The sequence below is a fragment of the Pongo pygmaeus genome, chromosome 3, assembly GCF_028885625.2.
Source record: "Pongo pygmaeus isolate AG05252 chromosome 3, NHGRI_mPonPyg2-v2.0_pri, whole genome shotgun sequence".
In the NCBI taxonomy this organism is placed as follows: domain Eukaryota; kingdom Metazoa; phylum Chordata; class Mammalia; order Primates; family Hominidae; genus Pongo; species Pongo pygmaeus.
In genome coordinates this window covers 114624639-114641039 of record NC_072376.2, presented here as the reverse complement: position 1 = coordinate 114641039, position 16401 = coordinate 114624639, and the positions used below count along the sequence as shown (strand labels likewise).

Sequence of the window (16401 nt, the reverse complement as noted above, 5' to 3'; positions counted from 1 at the left end):
CTGAAAAAGTTAAAATATTTATAAAAAGCTTCATATTTAAGCAGTTATGAATTGTTAGCTGAAAAATGCTCAGTGCTTAGTGCTTTGTGTGTGTGTGTGTGTGTGTGTATTTCCCATTATTTCCATGTTGATAGCTTGGTGCTTTTGATACGATATCTGGCAACCTTACTCATTAAATAAATAAATCATTAACAGAAGTATAATTATTCTGAGTCCTTACAAAAAAAATTCTCCTTCCCTTCTTCTGGAGTAGTTTTAGTTTATGAACTTTTCATATTACTTGTTTGTTCTCATCTTTAACCCTTCTGGCACGGTGGCTCATGCCTGTAATCCCAGCACTTTGGGAGGCCGAGGTGGGTGGATCATGAGGTCAAGAGATCGAGACCATCCTGGCCAACATGGTGAAACCCTATCTCTACTAAAAATACAAAAATTAGCTGGGCGTGGTGGCACACGCCTGTAGTCCCAGCTACTCAGGAGGCTAAGGCAGGAGAATCAGATGAACACGGGAGGCGGAGGCTGCAGTAAGCCGAGATTGTGTCACTCTATTCCAGCCTGGCGACAGAGCGAGACTCTGTCTCAAAAAAAAAAAAAAAAAAAAAAAAAAAGAAAAAGAAAAAGAAAAAAAGAACACATCTATGGAATCACTGTTCACCAAGGCTTTTGGTGTTTATGTGTCCTTTGGTTCTTTCCTTGTGTTCAGGTCAAATTCCTGGGACTGCAGAAAACTTTAATAGGTGCAGTTTGCAACTCAAGATCCCAGGATTTAGCAGGCTTTTGTCTAATGCAGCTGCCACGATAGAGACGGGACATGATTCCCTGGCACTATGTATCTAAGTCCATGCATAAATTTCTAACAGACTTCTTGACCTTCCCATCCCTCCATTTTAGAGCTTTACTTTAGAGTCCCAGGACCAGCCAAGTGTAGCATTACCCTCCTACCCCCACTTTCAACTGGAAGGAATATTTTCTGCATGTATATGGAAAGATCAGAGCTGGGACACAGAACACTTGTAAAAATTAACATTTATGTAGCAGAGAGGTAGCTGGGGTCAGGAGGTAAGGGAGGGATTAAATATCTTTCTACCTTCTATTATGAGCAAAGGACTGATTTGTTTCATAGACAGTAGGGGTAGACTACTGATTTTTTAATTTGTCTCAATTAACTTTTCTCAACCTTAGAATTAATTAGAATTAGTTCTAGATTCCAGTAAGCTTATTTTCCAGTCTTTGTTCTCCCTATTATTAAGAATTTCATCTTTTTTGTGTGTGCTTTGATTTCATTTCTGAGAGACAACACTGTGGGTTGCTAACATATTGCTATTTTAGACAAAAACTGAGCTATTACACAAAATTTTCAAGGTACGACTTTAACAACAACAAAAAACTTTTGTGAGCAATATGACAAATGGAAATGTAAGTATACTGGAAAAGGGAACTGAGGCCATTATTCTTTTATGGAGTACAAATGACCACATTTTGACAATTTTCCCTCTTTTCTGTTTAATATATCCAGTACTGGCAAAAACAGCATGATGAAAATACGTCAGAGATCAGCATTCTCTTTTCTCCATGTAAGGGTAATATCTTCCCCATTTCTCCAGGTCTCCTGCTTCTAGACAATTTTATTATTTAACATTTATCAAAGTGCTACAGCAATGCACACTTATAGAACACAGAAAGGATATGTTGCCTGACTACCTCCTTCCCATGAGTAGGCACACTCCTGCCCTACAAAAGACCAGCGAATAATGATTTTGTAGTCTGGAGTGAGGAATTGGTGGGCAGGGACTATACTAGGGGTTACAAGCTCATAAGCCTATAGGGGCCATGCAGATAAAATTACTGAGCAAATAAGATTTAGTACCTGCTTATTAAATACATTTGAATACTTTTCATTAGCAAAAATAAATATGTTCTTTCATTTTTTTTCATAACCTGACTCTCTTTATATCCCCTTACTCACTTTTGATAGAATTATGACTTTAGAGAAATGTGTTCCAAATATAAGAAAACAACACAGAAAGCATGATAACAAATGGTAATAGTCATTTGTTGCAAGTTATACATTTATATAATAGGAAGTGGTTAGAAATTTGAATATTTCAGGAAGCATGATCTTAAATGCTGGCAAAAGTTTTAAATTATATTGTGTGGATTATTGTTAAAATATAATTTACTTAGGGGCCAAATTTGACCACATGTGGTCTCTGAAACATAGTTTCTTTTGGTGGGATTTTTTTACATGTTGATTTTGAGATTATTGCTGGTTACTATCTCATCTATTCGACTTTTAGTCCATATCTAAGGTAGGGCTTAGGCAACCAAAGTTTAAAAGCTCTGCAAATAATTCTTATGCTCATCTAGAGTTGGAAGTGACTGGTATAGGCAGTTGGTTAGGGTGGATGTGCTCCTCCTACCCACAGAACCTTACCCTTCAAAGACACGGTTTTGTTAGCAACAGCCAATCCGTACAGATCTGCAGCAACTTGATTCTTGCCTCTTTGGAGGCACGAATTCGGCTGAGGGGCATAAGGCACAAGAGAGAGCAAGGCAAGTTTTAGATACAGTAGTATTGAAAGTTTATTAAAAGGTTTTAGAGCAGGAATGAAAGGAACTAAGGTACACTCGGAAGAGGGCCAAGTGGGCAACTTGAGAGATCCAAGTGCACTGTTCAACACTTGACATGAGGTTTTAAAGATTGGTATGGTTATGGGGTTAGTGTCTCTCCTCCCTTGGTTTTTCCTTGGGGTGGGCTATCTGCAAATGCAGTGCCCTGCCAGCACTTGGGAGGAGCCGCAAGTGCAATATGTTTACTGAAGTTGTGCATATGCTCATTTAGGTGTTTTTCCCTTACCAGTTGAGCATGCCTAGAGAAAAGTCATATACCAGTTAAACCCTACCATTTTGCCTCTTACTGCATGTGCTTGCGCCCACTTGCCCAACTCCTGAGATCTTACTGGGAAGCTGCTGATGACCAGCTTCAGGTGTTTTATGTCTATTAAGAGACTGCCTTTCGCTGGCACTGGCTGTGACCAATTATGGTTTTAAAGAGACAGTTTAACAACTACCTAACCACCACCTGGTGGTCGTCTGACATTCCTGGGTGGGTGGCCCTCTCCTGCCCTGCTCGTGTCTGCCTAGCTGCCTACACTAACCGTTTGCCCTCTAAGAGTGAGAGCAACAACACACCCTTGATAAGGTTTATTTGACTATATGGCTGAGGAGATCTGTGGATGTAATCTATGATTACAGGGAGGCAGCTTGTTAAGAATGCTTGAACCTCATCATTTGCCATGTGTCATATCCATGGTAAGATGGGGATGATCTTGATATAGATAGAAAAGGCCCTTCTGTACAGTCCAAGATGTGAACCAACTTGACCCTAGACTATATATGATTTTGTAAAACAGGGAAAATTAGCCAGATATTTCCATCTTTGAATAAGGAGCCCTTAAATTCTTTCAACATTTTTGACTTGATCATGTTCACTTAGAAATCTTCTAATGACTAAGTATATTTTATAGAAACTTTATTATCTGGCAGAGACCAAATAATGCAAGCAATCTAGTCACTGGAAAGCCATCTTCCCTTATTATAGGTTTAATGATTGGAATTGGGGGTATGAATCAGTCCTCTGTGAGCTTCGATAACATAAGCCAGACTTCAAAATCCTGATCAACTCCACACTGGCAAATGCAGTTCTCTGGCTGGTAGCATTGAAGAACAAACCCTTGACTGCTCTGTAAAGCTCAATTTTGGGAAGGAGGATGGAAGTGAAGTGGCAGCTTATTCATCTATGATAGCACTCCTTAGCATTTTCTAATTTCAAATCCAAATTGGGAAAATTGACTTTAAAACTGTTTTGGTGGAAAATTTTATCAGTGATCCAAAGTCCTCAGCATTTTTCCTTACATTTTTTCAAAATGTGAAAACTGAGTTGAAGAATCTGTTGAGTTTCCATGGAAATGGTGCCAATTAATTTTTTTTTTCTTCCTTAGGAAAATTCCTTGACTTAGCAATAATGTAACTTCCTGGCAATCCCTTGCCAGTCTTAAACTTAGTGCATTTGAAATGCTTATACTTTCAATGGGAAAATAGTTGGCTCTCATAATCCCTTTTCCCTCCAGCATATAGAGGAAGAGTTAAATAATAATTCCTTTTTACCTTCTTTAGAGAACTTGTCTAGTCCTTTTAGAAAATCTTGCCTCTGACAAACATTATATAAAAGGCCCTTTTTATTGTTCTACCAAATAAAGAGATTATCACTGGTGAAGTATGTACTGCTTTTCCTAGTACACCATGAAATCCCAGGATATTTGAAGAATATTCATTAATTAGGTAATAAGCAGTTTTCATTGCGTAGTATGTTACATGGACTGAATGATCATAATATCTGCAACAGTTCAGAGAAATATGGTTGGATGAAATCAGCCTTGTTAGGTATTTAGGTACTTAATTCTTTCATTACTAAGTATTCCAAATTATCTTTTTTTCATGCTAACTGCTGATTTCCCTGCACACTATAGTCATCAGGGAGGTTTTTAAAGAAACATTTGATAAGGATTGATGTTCCCTTAGTCCTTACAAATAAAACAATATGCTGTTCCATTCTGGTACATTACTGATGTTCAGGAATAAAGGAATCTAAGGAAACTGCTCTAAGATGACTGATCAAAAATATCATCAGTAAGCTGGATTTAAGTACGTACACAGAAAAAATATAACAGACAAAATATGATTAAAATGTTAGTATCTGAGTCCCTACAGAATTTTTAAAAATCTAGAGGTAATTGACCTTGATTATGCAAATTAGGTAACAAGATATGGACAGATAGTAATCAATACAATATTGCATAATTAGGTCCTCGTTTCCCTTTACCACCCTCTCCTTCCCTTTTTCTGTGGGCAGATGGGTACTAATTGTCTATACATGGTAGAATAATGACAGGGCTCTTCTAAGCTTAACAGATACTAGCAGCCCTTCCTTGCATTATGCTCTGTGGGACAGCCAGAAGGATAATTGATAAGATCAAACATTCCAAGGATCTCTTCATTACACTTGATACTCGTCATTTCTCTTCATCTCCTGTGGCCTTCTTTGCATTTTCCCTTTAATTCTAACATAATTTAATTAAAAACATGGTAATTGAAAAATTTATAAGAAAAACACTTCAGGGATTTTTCTCCCAAAAAGCTCAAAGCATCTCCTTTCTTCATTCTTTCCAAAGCTCTGTGAGGTATGTAGGGGAGGCCAGGTAGAAATAATCTTATCTACTTCGTTTAATTCTTTTGTAGCTGTTCTGATCCTAATTGTACAATGATCTTACATGGAGCTTTGCATTTATTTCTTGAGAGAGCTAAAGGCACAGTGGGAGGATAATAGTAGACTTAAAAAAGATCTATCTTTCTCCTTAAATATGAAATCACTAAAAATGGAAAACTGTCAAATAAAGAGTTTTTTGCATGTAAATTTACAAGCAGTGTATTCAAATGTTTCATGAGAGAATAAAAGTTCAGCTTCATCATGTGTTGCATTCGAACACCATGTATTAATTGGAAGATGATCTAAGTACCACCTTGCTGTTGTGAAAAAATGCCACTTGAAGTGATGGGTGAGGATCACTCATTTAAGAATGCACCCTTGTTTGAAGGATGATTCATAATGTCCTAGGAGCAGGTCCATTGAAGGTCTGTATTTAATAGTTCAGTGGGTGTTAGAATTTGGTGCAATCCATTCCCAGCCATCTTCACAATGGCAAAAAAGGAGCCTGATTGGGAGTGGTTAGTAGTTGCTGTGAAATAATTTCCTGGTTTTATTCCAGTGTCTCTTTCAACAATTTACTGGCACCATTTTCAAGGAAATATTAGTTTGGACTGAAGTTATTTCAAAGATGGGCCTGTATATACACATTCATTATCATGGGCAGCTAATGTTACCCCCTAACTCTGCCACCTTTAATGTTTTTCATTTTTGAACATTGAATAAGGCCTTATTGTCAGACAAAAAATCACAATACATAATGTGCTAGAGTCTTTCTTTTCAGCAGAAGACAAACATTTCAGGGAAAACTGGAGGCAGAAAATATTCTGTCTGTGGAAGATGTTTCTGTGGCTACAGTTTTCAGCTCTTCTCTGCATAACAAATAATTGTTCAAGAAATGTTAGATCAAGTGCTGAAGGCGAGAGAACAGTTGAAAAGGATGCAGTCTTTGATTGGCATTTAGTGTAAACCATAGAAAACTCACGCTAGCCCCTTTCTTTGGAGGAATCAAATCATTTGCCACTCCTACCAAGTGAGGTTCCAGAGGCTTCCCTTATAGGTCTATGAAAACACAGCCTCTGATGCATCTTAGAGAATTTTTCTTACTTGACCTTCCTGGAACCCTAATGATAACATCGACAACACTACCACAAACATTCTGATAAGGCCATTTCATGCCTTTGTTAATTAAAATAATTTTCTTGTATTAATTCTATTATGGCAAAATTATATTGTGTGAGATGAGTAAGATTTATAAAGCACACAATTACATACTTCTGTCCTAGGAGGCTTTATTCAGTATTCATAAGATTTCTTGATATTTTACCTAGAGATTACTAAATAGACTGAAGTTAGTGTTAGTACCTTGTTTCTTAGGAAGACCACGGAGCTTGTCATCATCAGATTGTCTTTTGGCTGTCTTTTGTTGAAACACTGTAAAAAATATAGAACATATTATTTACTGAACATAAATGTTCAAAAAATCCATACTGTAGAAGTCTCCAGGAAGCGAGAATGCAATATATCATTTTCCTGAGTATCAGTTCCTGAATTGTGTTACTTTTGAGTAGGAAGATTATCAAATTTACAATTTTCTCATTTGTGCAGCTTATCAGTCATTTCAGAAAGCATTTTCATTGAGCAGAGTAGTATAATGCTGATGCAATGCCTCATTAAACTATTTAAATCAAGATATGATTCCATTTTGATATCAGGTAAGAATAAAAGCTGCATTCTGTTAAAAGCGATAAATGTTAAAATCATACGAAAATTTCCATTTGCACAGAAACTACCCATGCTGACTTTCTGATGATAAGCAAGGATAATGACTGTTTCTCCTTAAATAGGTAAAAAGACTCTTGTATTTCACAGATGTAATAATAAAAAAGACACTTTATTCTTGCATCATCTATCTAGACTGCAGACTTATTAAAACAGCTTATTTGAATTACTTCATTATCTGAAAAGTGCTTTGTTCTCATTTATTATTTCTCACATGAAATTCTGGGAGACAAGTCAGCATTACTCACCCCATTTTGCAGATGAAAGATAAAATTGATTGTTTGATATTTATTGAGGACCCACAAAGTTCCATATAGCTTCTGGCATTTGTTAATAAAAAAGTCCAGACTCTTTACAACTTTACTTTAGAAAATGAACATCCCAGAGTTACATTTATTTTTTATGGGCAGTGTGAATTACAGGGTTTGGGAACTGGAAAAGGCTTTGGATATTTAGTCCAACCTCATATGTTTATAGATGAGGGAGTTGGAAGTAACTAACTTGTAAAAAGGCTATGTAATTTTGCAATGATCTCAGAGTTGTTGTTAGCAGAGATGTGGTTTAAACCCAGAAGCCTTGAACTTCAATCTATTGCGTGGTTCCTTACAGCACTACTGCCTCTTCCCCTCCATAACTATTCTCTTATAAAGGTAAAGAAGGAGATAGAGGGAGAGGATTAAAAGGAAACTTAGAACATTTCCAACACAGTTGTATCTCTTGTTCCTTTTAGCAGTTCGACAGAATTTCCTGGGATAATTGAGCTGAGGCCTGTGGGAGTGAATGTGTTTTAACCGGATGGTGCTGGACCACTGTGATTGGCAGAAACACCCCGACAGTTACCCTAGATTTCGGTCTTTGGTTTTAATATTCTTTAAACCAATATAAGATCAAGGACATATCTGTGATTAACCCCGGAGATGTTTTTTAGATGAAAATTTCCCCCCATCTGATCAAAAATTAGTTATTAAAAATGTATAATTTGCCAGATGCTGTCAAGACAAAGAGTACTCCCTTCAACTGTGCTCTTTTAAACAGAAGAGGCAAAATATGTTTCAAAGTTTAATGTGTTTGAGAAAAAGTATACACATAAAATCATATTTTTGGTTGAAAACCAGTTTTCTGCTTCAAGTTAGTACATGGAAAACATGCTAAATATAACTAACTGGCAAGTTCTGGGTTTGTGGCTTACTTACATTTTTCCTAAAATAAAATATATTGAGGAATATATAGTGTATGAATATATGTTAGGATATTAAAATAAATGTAAGAGGTACTTGATTTTTTTCTATTTGCTAGTTTTAAAAGTCTTTAAAATGCAATGCTTTAAAAATTTTAAGAACATGTGGTCTCTATGCTTTTTTGCCAATATTGTTAAGATATAACTGAGAATGTTTAAAAAGAAAAAGCTGGCATCATTAATATGGGAAATGACCTGAACCCAAAGATGTATTCAGACAATAAATTCTTCAAATAAAAATTACATTAATTGATGTTTTAAAATTCTGCTGAGGTTTGAAGCTACAAAGTACTTGGAAATGAAATTATTTTTCCAGCTTTTTGGCATTAATTTGTTACAAATCACTTTACACCCTATATGTTACTGGAATCCTTTTTGCTGATAACAAATGCTCAGCCTGTGTGAAATAACAATAAATGTTAAACAAATAAATGCTCTCTTTCAGTTACTAGATTAAGAAGTTACAAGGATATTTATTGTCGCGATTTCACCAGGGCTTATATTCGGAACAGCTGGGGACAAGGGCCGACTGTTGAGATGAGGCTGTAGGATACCATGAGTGGGGTAATTGTGAAAATGCTGATAATAGGACTCTTTAAAAGCAGAGGTGTAGTAGGTCATGCCCAGAGTTTAAAGGTTCCCTCTACCTGTTTTACCCACCTCTGAGTTCTCTTTTAATTCACCTGCAGCTGCACCCATACCTCTAGGTTCCCTTTCTCCCACCTACAGATGAGTCTCACTTTCTAAAAAGAAAACAACTAGCAATTAGCATATTGCCAAACACACTGTCTTCTCATTGCTTTCAGTTGGGGAGGTATTTTTAAATATGAGGCAACCTTGGGAAAAGACCTATTCTATCTTATTTCCTGAAGAAAGCACTAGCCCATCAAAATTATCACTGAAGCAAACACACCTGTCAAGGACACATATTCCATTAGAATAGATACAAGTAAAAGTTCAGAATCTGTTCATCTTTCTATTTTTATAGTTCCTATTAGCTGAAACATTTAAAATTGCTTAAACTAGCAAAACCTTTGTTCTAAAAGACTTTATATACTTTATATTTACTATGTTCAGCCACCCCACACCACCTTTATAAGAGGTAGATATAAAATCCATAATAGGGTGAGAACTGAGTGTAGGGTTATAGGTCACTCAGATTTATATACAAAAGTACATTATTTTGTAAAGCAAGAGTTGTGGTTAGTTAGACGAGAATTTGTTTTAAACGTATTGTAACCAAAAAGTTGTATACCAAAATACTAGCCAACTTGGCACAGAAGATGGGCATAGTTTTCTCTTCATGTCAACCACATGAGTGACATGGAAAAAGGGCTTTTCCCTCTTTCTCCCCAATACCCTTCTGGCCTTTATTTTCTTGCCAATAAATTTAGGGCTTAGATGTGACGATCTCTAATGTTTCACTCAGCTCTAATGTTCTGAGATGTTACCAATTCTTGTTTCCCAAGACACTCCAGGTCCAATGGTGCTGGGAAAAATTCTTAAGTGAGTATGAATTTAAGTAGAGTGCTATGTTTTGAGGAAAATATTATTTATAACCTGGGGGGCTTAGACTAACATAAAAATGAGAAAGTTTTAAATCACAGGCCAGTGGTAATTTTTTATCATATATTGAGACAATCCTTTCCCTATGTGTTTGAATTCTTAAAAAATTTACCTCATAAATGTTCAAAACATGCTATCAAAGTAATTAGGATATATGTCAACTTTGCTGACTCTCTCCCCAGTGAAATCTTATTTTTCTCCTCCAACCTAAAACTGAAATTTGAGAAGAAAGAAATATGAATGCATTATTAGTTGTTGTCACTACCTTTAAACATAAAAAGTCCACAGACAAAACAAAACAATTTTTGAGGTTTAAAATAATCCCAAAGAATACAAATTTCCCAAATAACACCCTTTTTTATTTTAAACATTGGTAGAATGACTTCTGTAAAATTTTCTCTAGAATATGACATTGAATGGAAAAATTAGCATATCATTAAATATTCAAAATGTTAAGCAAAGCAGAACTAGCAGAAGAGCAGTGGAGGTGGAGAAGGTGAAATTTAATAAGTTCACTTGCACTACTTGTGTTTGCAGGCTGCATCTGTGAGAATATTTTTCATGTCAACCTCATTTGCGGTCTATTTCAAGCAAAGGGACCCTTCCATAGCTGCCCTTCTTAGAAAATCTGATAAATCTTATTTTGAATTATTTCATAAGTGGCTATAGTGATAAAAACCTGTGCAATTAACAACAACATTCATTTTGTGAATGATAAACCACAAACCCCTTGACGGTTGTCCATTAGATGTGAACAGTGAAATGTTATTTAGAGCTGTACAGCTATCATTCATGATAATGCTTCAAAATAGAGATTTTATATAAAATAAAATACATAGATTCGTACTGTGCTCTGGGCTTTCAGGGGATGATACCGTACAGGATGGTAGCAGTGTGTTTATTTTTCACCAAAACACCTTTCATTAGGTTGCTAACTACATAGCCAAGTCCTGAGGGTGCAAAGGTAAATAAGACACAGTCATAGTTTTCATACTGTCCTCTGTTTTGGTGTGTTCATTTAAATAAAGATCAAATGTGCCATTAGTGCCTACTGATAAGAGGGGATAGGGATGAGGAACCATCAGGAAGGGTCAGAATCATAACTCAATCCTTGTAGCTCTCTATTCTTCCTGCCTTGTTTCCCCCAGCTTCCCAATTTATACTGTTTAAATCTAATCACAAAAAGGCTCAATAAAGTAAAAACAAACAAACAAGCAACTACAGTGTAAATAACCCCTTTGTCTAGCCAGCAAATACAGGAAACAGAATGTTTTAACCCTATAAGCAGTCATATTGACTAATCTGAAGCTTAGAGGAAAGATGTATGTAGGTAGCCTCTTTGCAAAATCACCGAGAGACTGAGTGCTCCAGTCAGTTCAAAGCCACCATTTAATTGTGCTAGCAGTATTTATAGGTTATTAACTTGAGAAACCTTATCAAATACAGGCCATTACATTTCAACGGGTACATTCAAGAAGGTGTGGACACAGACAGCCACATCAGCCACATAGTATAAAAATCTTTCACCTGAAACCGGTTTACTGCATGGCAGTCATATGTAGGTGGAGTTGTGGCATTATTTTTTTAAGAAGAATCTGTAAATGGTCAGCCAGAATATATGAGATCACTGACTTGGGTTACGGCTTACTATTCAGATAAGCAGAGATGGAAAGTTGGAAAACATGTTGCTGCATGAAGGAAAATGGTGTAAAAATTCCAATTCAGTGGTGGTATTAATAAATGCTTTAGTTTCCAGAGGAGAAAACATTAATTTTCCTTTCAAGTTGTAACAAAAACTTTGTTTGATAGAAGTGTCATCATTGAAAGCATCTCCTAAAGGAAGATTTGGGAAATCCCACTATAAATTTTTTTTCTACTACTAAGGGACCTAACTTTTACCAGAGTAGAACACAAATCGTTTTCATTTGCATATGTCATCTTTCGATACAATCACAAATATTTACATTCTAGAAATGTTTATAATCCAGGAAGGTGGGCCATTCTGAGTGATGACGATTGGTTTGTGGAGCTGCTCTAATTATAGCCTGAGACCATGGCAATGAGTTTATTAGTAAAACCTCCAGTCACCAGTGGGTGGGCAGTCTTCCTCCCTCCTGTTAGCAGGAGGCAGCATGTATTGAACAACTATTGCTTGTATAGCACTGGACTGGGGGTTAGTCTCCTCCCATGAGACTTCATTTGGGATCATCTATTTAATTCTCTTATTACCCATTCGTATTCAATAAGGAAATGGTATAAGTATGGACATAACTCTAGTAACATTCTGAGCAATTTTCTTTTGTTTCAAAGAGAAGTAGTTTGGGCAGCCAATGGAAGACTCTGCAAACTATAATGAGTTTACTTTTTGGTTCATGCTTAGTGATTATCAAAAGTAACTTGCCTTCCTCTCCCCCTAATCAAGAAATGTTGCTGTCCCAAGAAATAGCAGTGGGATCATGATTTGCACTGTTATATTTCACAGGATGATAAAACTTGGTACTGTAATATTTTGTTCTCCCCTAAATGTAAAGATCAGCTATTTGATTATGCTCACTTTGAACAAACATTAGAGTTTAATTCTGCTAACAAGATTCAAATTACATAAATGCAGATTGAAAATTCCAAAAGGATTTCAAAAAGGATTCCAAAAAGCTCTCAAAAAGGATAGGGCTGGCCCCTTTGTTCTAGATAGTATTCAATAGTGGAAGTTAATAAATACTTTGGAAAAGTCATGCAAGATGATGTGTTGGCATATGAAACCCATGCTAAAGGGAAGAAGCAAAAGGCATCCTAACTGGGGTGATATGCCAGGTCTACTTTCACCTCTGTGTCTACAGAATACCTTCCATCATGGAACTACCATTTCCTACATGCTACCCTGTGCAGGCCACTGTACATATATAGTTTTAGTTCTCATGAAAACCCTGTGAAGTAGGTATTACATTTCTTTAAAACCAAAACCAAAACCAAAACCAAAAACAAGTGAAGCAAGGTTATGTAATTCGCACAAAGTTACACAACTGTAAGTGTCAGTCTTCAGTAAAATTCCGTTCCATCTGGCTTCATAATCCTCATGAATTTCACTATAGAATGCTGCTGGTCCATTAGGGGAGACTCTTTTCAATTTTCCAACCTCAGGAAGCATCTTATTTTTCTCGAATAGCTACTTATTTAGATTACAAAGAATCACATGTTAAAAGTCCTGGTGGAAAATATTCTGAATTCAAGAAATCTGAAGTGACTAAAAAGACAGTAGTTGTGGATAGCTGTTTCATATGGTTGTTTGATGCACCTGTGATTTCATCTTTAAATAATCATTCTCTAAAGTATTTGTTTACTCTGGCTTAACAATGGAAATAATCCAGGTAAGGGTTTCTTAACAGTGTTACTGTTGACCTTTAAACTGGATAATTCTTTGTTATGGGGCTGTCCAGTGCATTGTAAGATGTTTAGCAGCATTCTTGGTCTCTGCCTAGTAGATGTCACTAGTACTGTTCTTAGTCTTGACAATCAAAATGTCTCCAGACATTGACAAATGTCTTAGAGAAGCAAATCACTGCCAGTTAAGAACTACTTTTATAGGTCAATTAAACTTCTTCCTACAGATGCTTTTAACAAATAGTAACATCATATGTTAAGTGGAAAATGACCAGAATTCATTGTGCTGTTGAATGAAAATCTAAGTGCTTGATAATATTTGCATTCATTGTCTTGTGTAATGAAAATCTTTTAATGTCAGTTCACAATACAGCTGATTACTGCTTCTTTCCATTTTCATTAATATAAAGGAATTCTTGGAAGATGAGGCTGGAAAAGTTCATCATCATTACGTCAACATGCTAACAGATGGTCTGCAAAGCACTTCTCAGGTTTCATTCGGTATTTCTGTGAAGAAGCCAGGGGATCATGATGTTCTACTGTGAGAATGACAGAAAGAGCAAACAAGAACACCTGGGTTGCACGAGCTGACTTGCTTCTCTTCAATGGACAGTATGAACACAGGTCAGAACAATTTCTCCTTTGCAGAGCTACACCAGCACTCTCTCATGGAAAAGAATGAGGCAGAGTCAAGGGAGAAAAACAGGAACATGAGGCTTACAAACAATGATAAAAATGTCACTATTCTGAGAGCACCTGTGATATACATACTATGTCCTTAAACTAAATGGTTTGGACAAGGTCACCTAGCCAGGGAGGAGGATCCAAGGCACTTGATCTAAGACCTACTTCAATCCACTTGACCGTATTTTACTAATGAGGATGGAGACCATTATACTCTGTCACATTTACAATGATATGAATAAATTTTCATAACAGTTTCTACAAGGTCTTTTTTCTCTTTTTGCATTTCAATTGCATTGTATGTGATCAATTTCCAGTACAAGTGAATTGCAAGTGGAAAATTTCTGAGAGCAACTGAGTTGCACTTGACATTTTGGGGTCCCTGTAGCTGAGTAGCTCTCAAAAAGGTCACATACAACTTTGTTGCACTGCAAAATGCCAAGGGCAACTCAGTAGCAATTGGAAATTGAAAGGGAAATTATATTCTACCCGAAATCAGTCACATGGATTCTGAAGAAAGATCTTTGTTCTATTAATTGTGTGAGAGGAAAATAGAAAATTGCCCATTGATGCTGAAAAATTTTACCCAATAGGCATTCATCTCTTTGCATGATTTATGGACGTAGTTTTACTACCAACGTATCTATGCCATGCCAAGTGCTCATTTTCTTTCCCTGATTTGTCTTAAATCAAGAATTCTGTCACTAAAGACCATAAATCCTTGTTAATTCCTCTGTATTCTTCAAGCTTAATGAACCTGATCCTCTTCAATATTACAGGGACAAAAAAAAAAAAAGTAGAGGAAAATATATCTGAAAACAGGCAGACTTCAAAAAATTTTACTTAACGAAAAATGAGTTATTCTTATGATTGTTAACCTAAGATCCGGTTTAGTACAACAGCAATGGGATAAAAAATCAGAAACATGTATCTTGATAAAATGAATCAACATGGGTTCAGTTTTTTTTTTTTTTTTTTTTTTGAGACAGAGTCTTGCTCTGTCACCCAGGCTGGAGTGCAGTGGCACGATCTCAGCTCACTGCAAGCTCTGCCTCCCGGGTTCACGCCATTCTCCTGCCTCAGCCTCCCAAGTAGCTGGGACTACAGGCGCCCGCCACCATGCCTGGCTAATTTTTTGTATTTTTAGTAGAGACGGGGTTTCACCGTGTTAGCCAGGATGGTCTCACTCTCCTGACCTCGTGATCCGCCCGCCTCGGCCTCCCAAAGTACTGGGATTACAGGCGTGAGCCACTGCGCCCGGCCAACATGGGTTCAGTTTTGCATTAATAAGTTATGTCTCTGGGGTAAGGCGATGATGATGATGGTGAAATGGAGCTTTGTGTTTTAAGCTTTGCGGAGGCAGTTAGAGTGCTTAGCTGTATATGAATAACCTAGAAGTGCTTAACTGTATATGAATAACCTAGAAGTGCTTAGCTGTATATGAATAACCTAGAGCTTTGTCCAGTTCTGTGTGGGCTCTTCCCTTCAAATTGGTAGTGCTTTGGACATAAGATGGTTTAAAGCAGGATAAATTTAGGAATCAGTAGACTGATATAGTCTTCTGATTACCTTCCAGAGTGTTAATGAAGTCTTCTGTTCTACCCACATTGATGTGGATCTTGTCACTTATATCATTTCATTCAGTTAATATTCACCAAATATTCATAGTTTCTACTGTGAATTCAGCACTGATCTTGGCACCAGAGATACAATGGGGAAAACAGATTAGTTTTGTCTCTTCCTTCATGGATCTTATAGGTTAGAAGGAAGAAATAAATATTAACAAGTAATCCGGGAATAAATATATCAGTGATGGAAATTTGTGGTGCCATGTACTCAGACATGAGATCCAGATTAATCTGGGTCCAAATCCTGCCTCTTCCTCTTCCTGGTTTTATCACTTTGGGCAAGACACTGGCACTTACTGAGCATTGGTTTCTTTATCTCTAAAATGAGGATATTAATGCCAACTATGTGGGGTTATTGCATGAATTAGCAATTATCATGAAAGCTGCCTAATAATAATTATTATAAGAAGATGACTAAGCCAACTTGTTCTGTTAGAATACAGGGTCTTCCTTCCCTCACACACTCCAGCGCTACTATTTTCTCTAACTTCTGATTCCACCAGAATCCAAGAAACAGACACTAAACTGAAAGTAGAATTGTTTTAATTATAATGCATTGAACATATACCACAGGTCAAGGATTGTGCTGGCTATTTTCTAATTTTATCTCATTTAGAGATTAAAAATCTTTGAAATATATATTTGTATCCCCAGCTTACAGTGAGGAAATTCAGTCTCAGATACGTGAATTTGCTTGCTTGGGTAATATCAGCTAAATTTGAACACAAGTCTTTCTGCAAAGCCAGCATGGTTTTCCTTTGCCTAGTTCCTTTGCCATTACTTCTTCAGTTTCTGAAATAGTAAGATGGGATTCTGCATTCCTGTATTTTTCCTCTATCTTCTATTCCAAATCCTTCCATTCT

The 16401-nt window shown here is 36.5% G+C and overlaps 1 protein-coding gene across 1 annotated transcript in view; it reads right to left on the bottom strand.

The window, feature by feature from the left end:
* BANK1 (B cell scaffold protein with ankyrin repeats 1) overlaps positions 1-16401 on the bottom strand; it is a 315422-nt gene that overhangs the window by 23532 nt on the left and 275489 nt on the right. The window contains exon 11 of the mRNA XM_054485718.2: positions 6629-6697. Within this exon, the coding sequence (XP_054341693.1) occupies positions 6629-6697 (69 nt within the window). The remainder of the gene's footprint in view (positions 1-6628; positions 6698-16401) is intronic.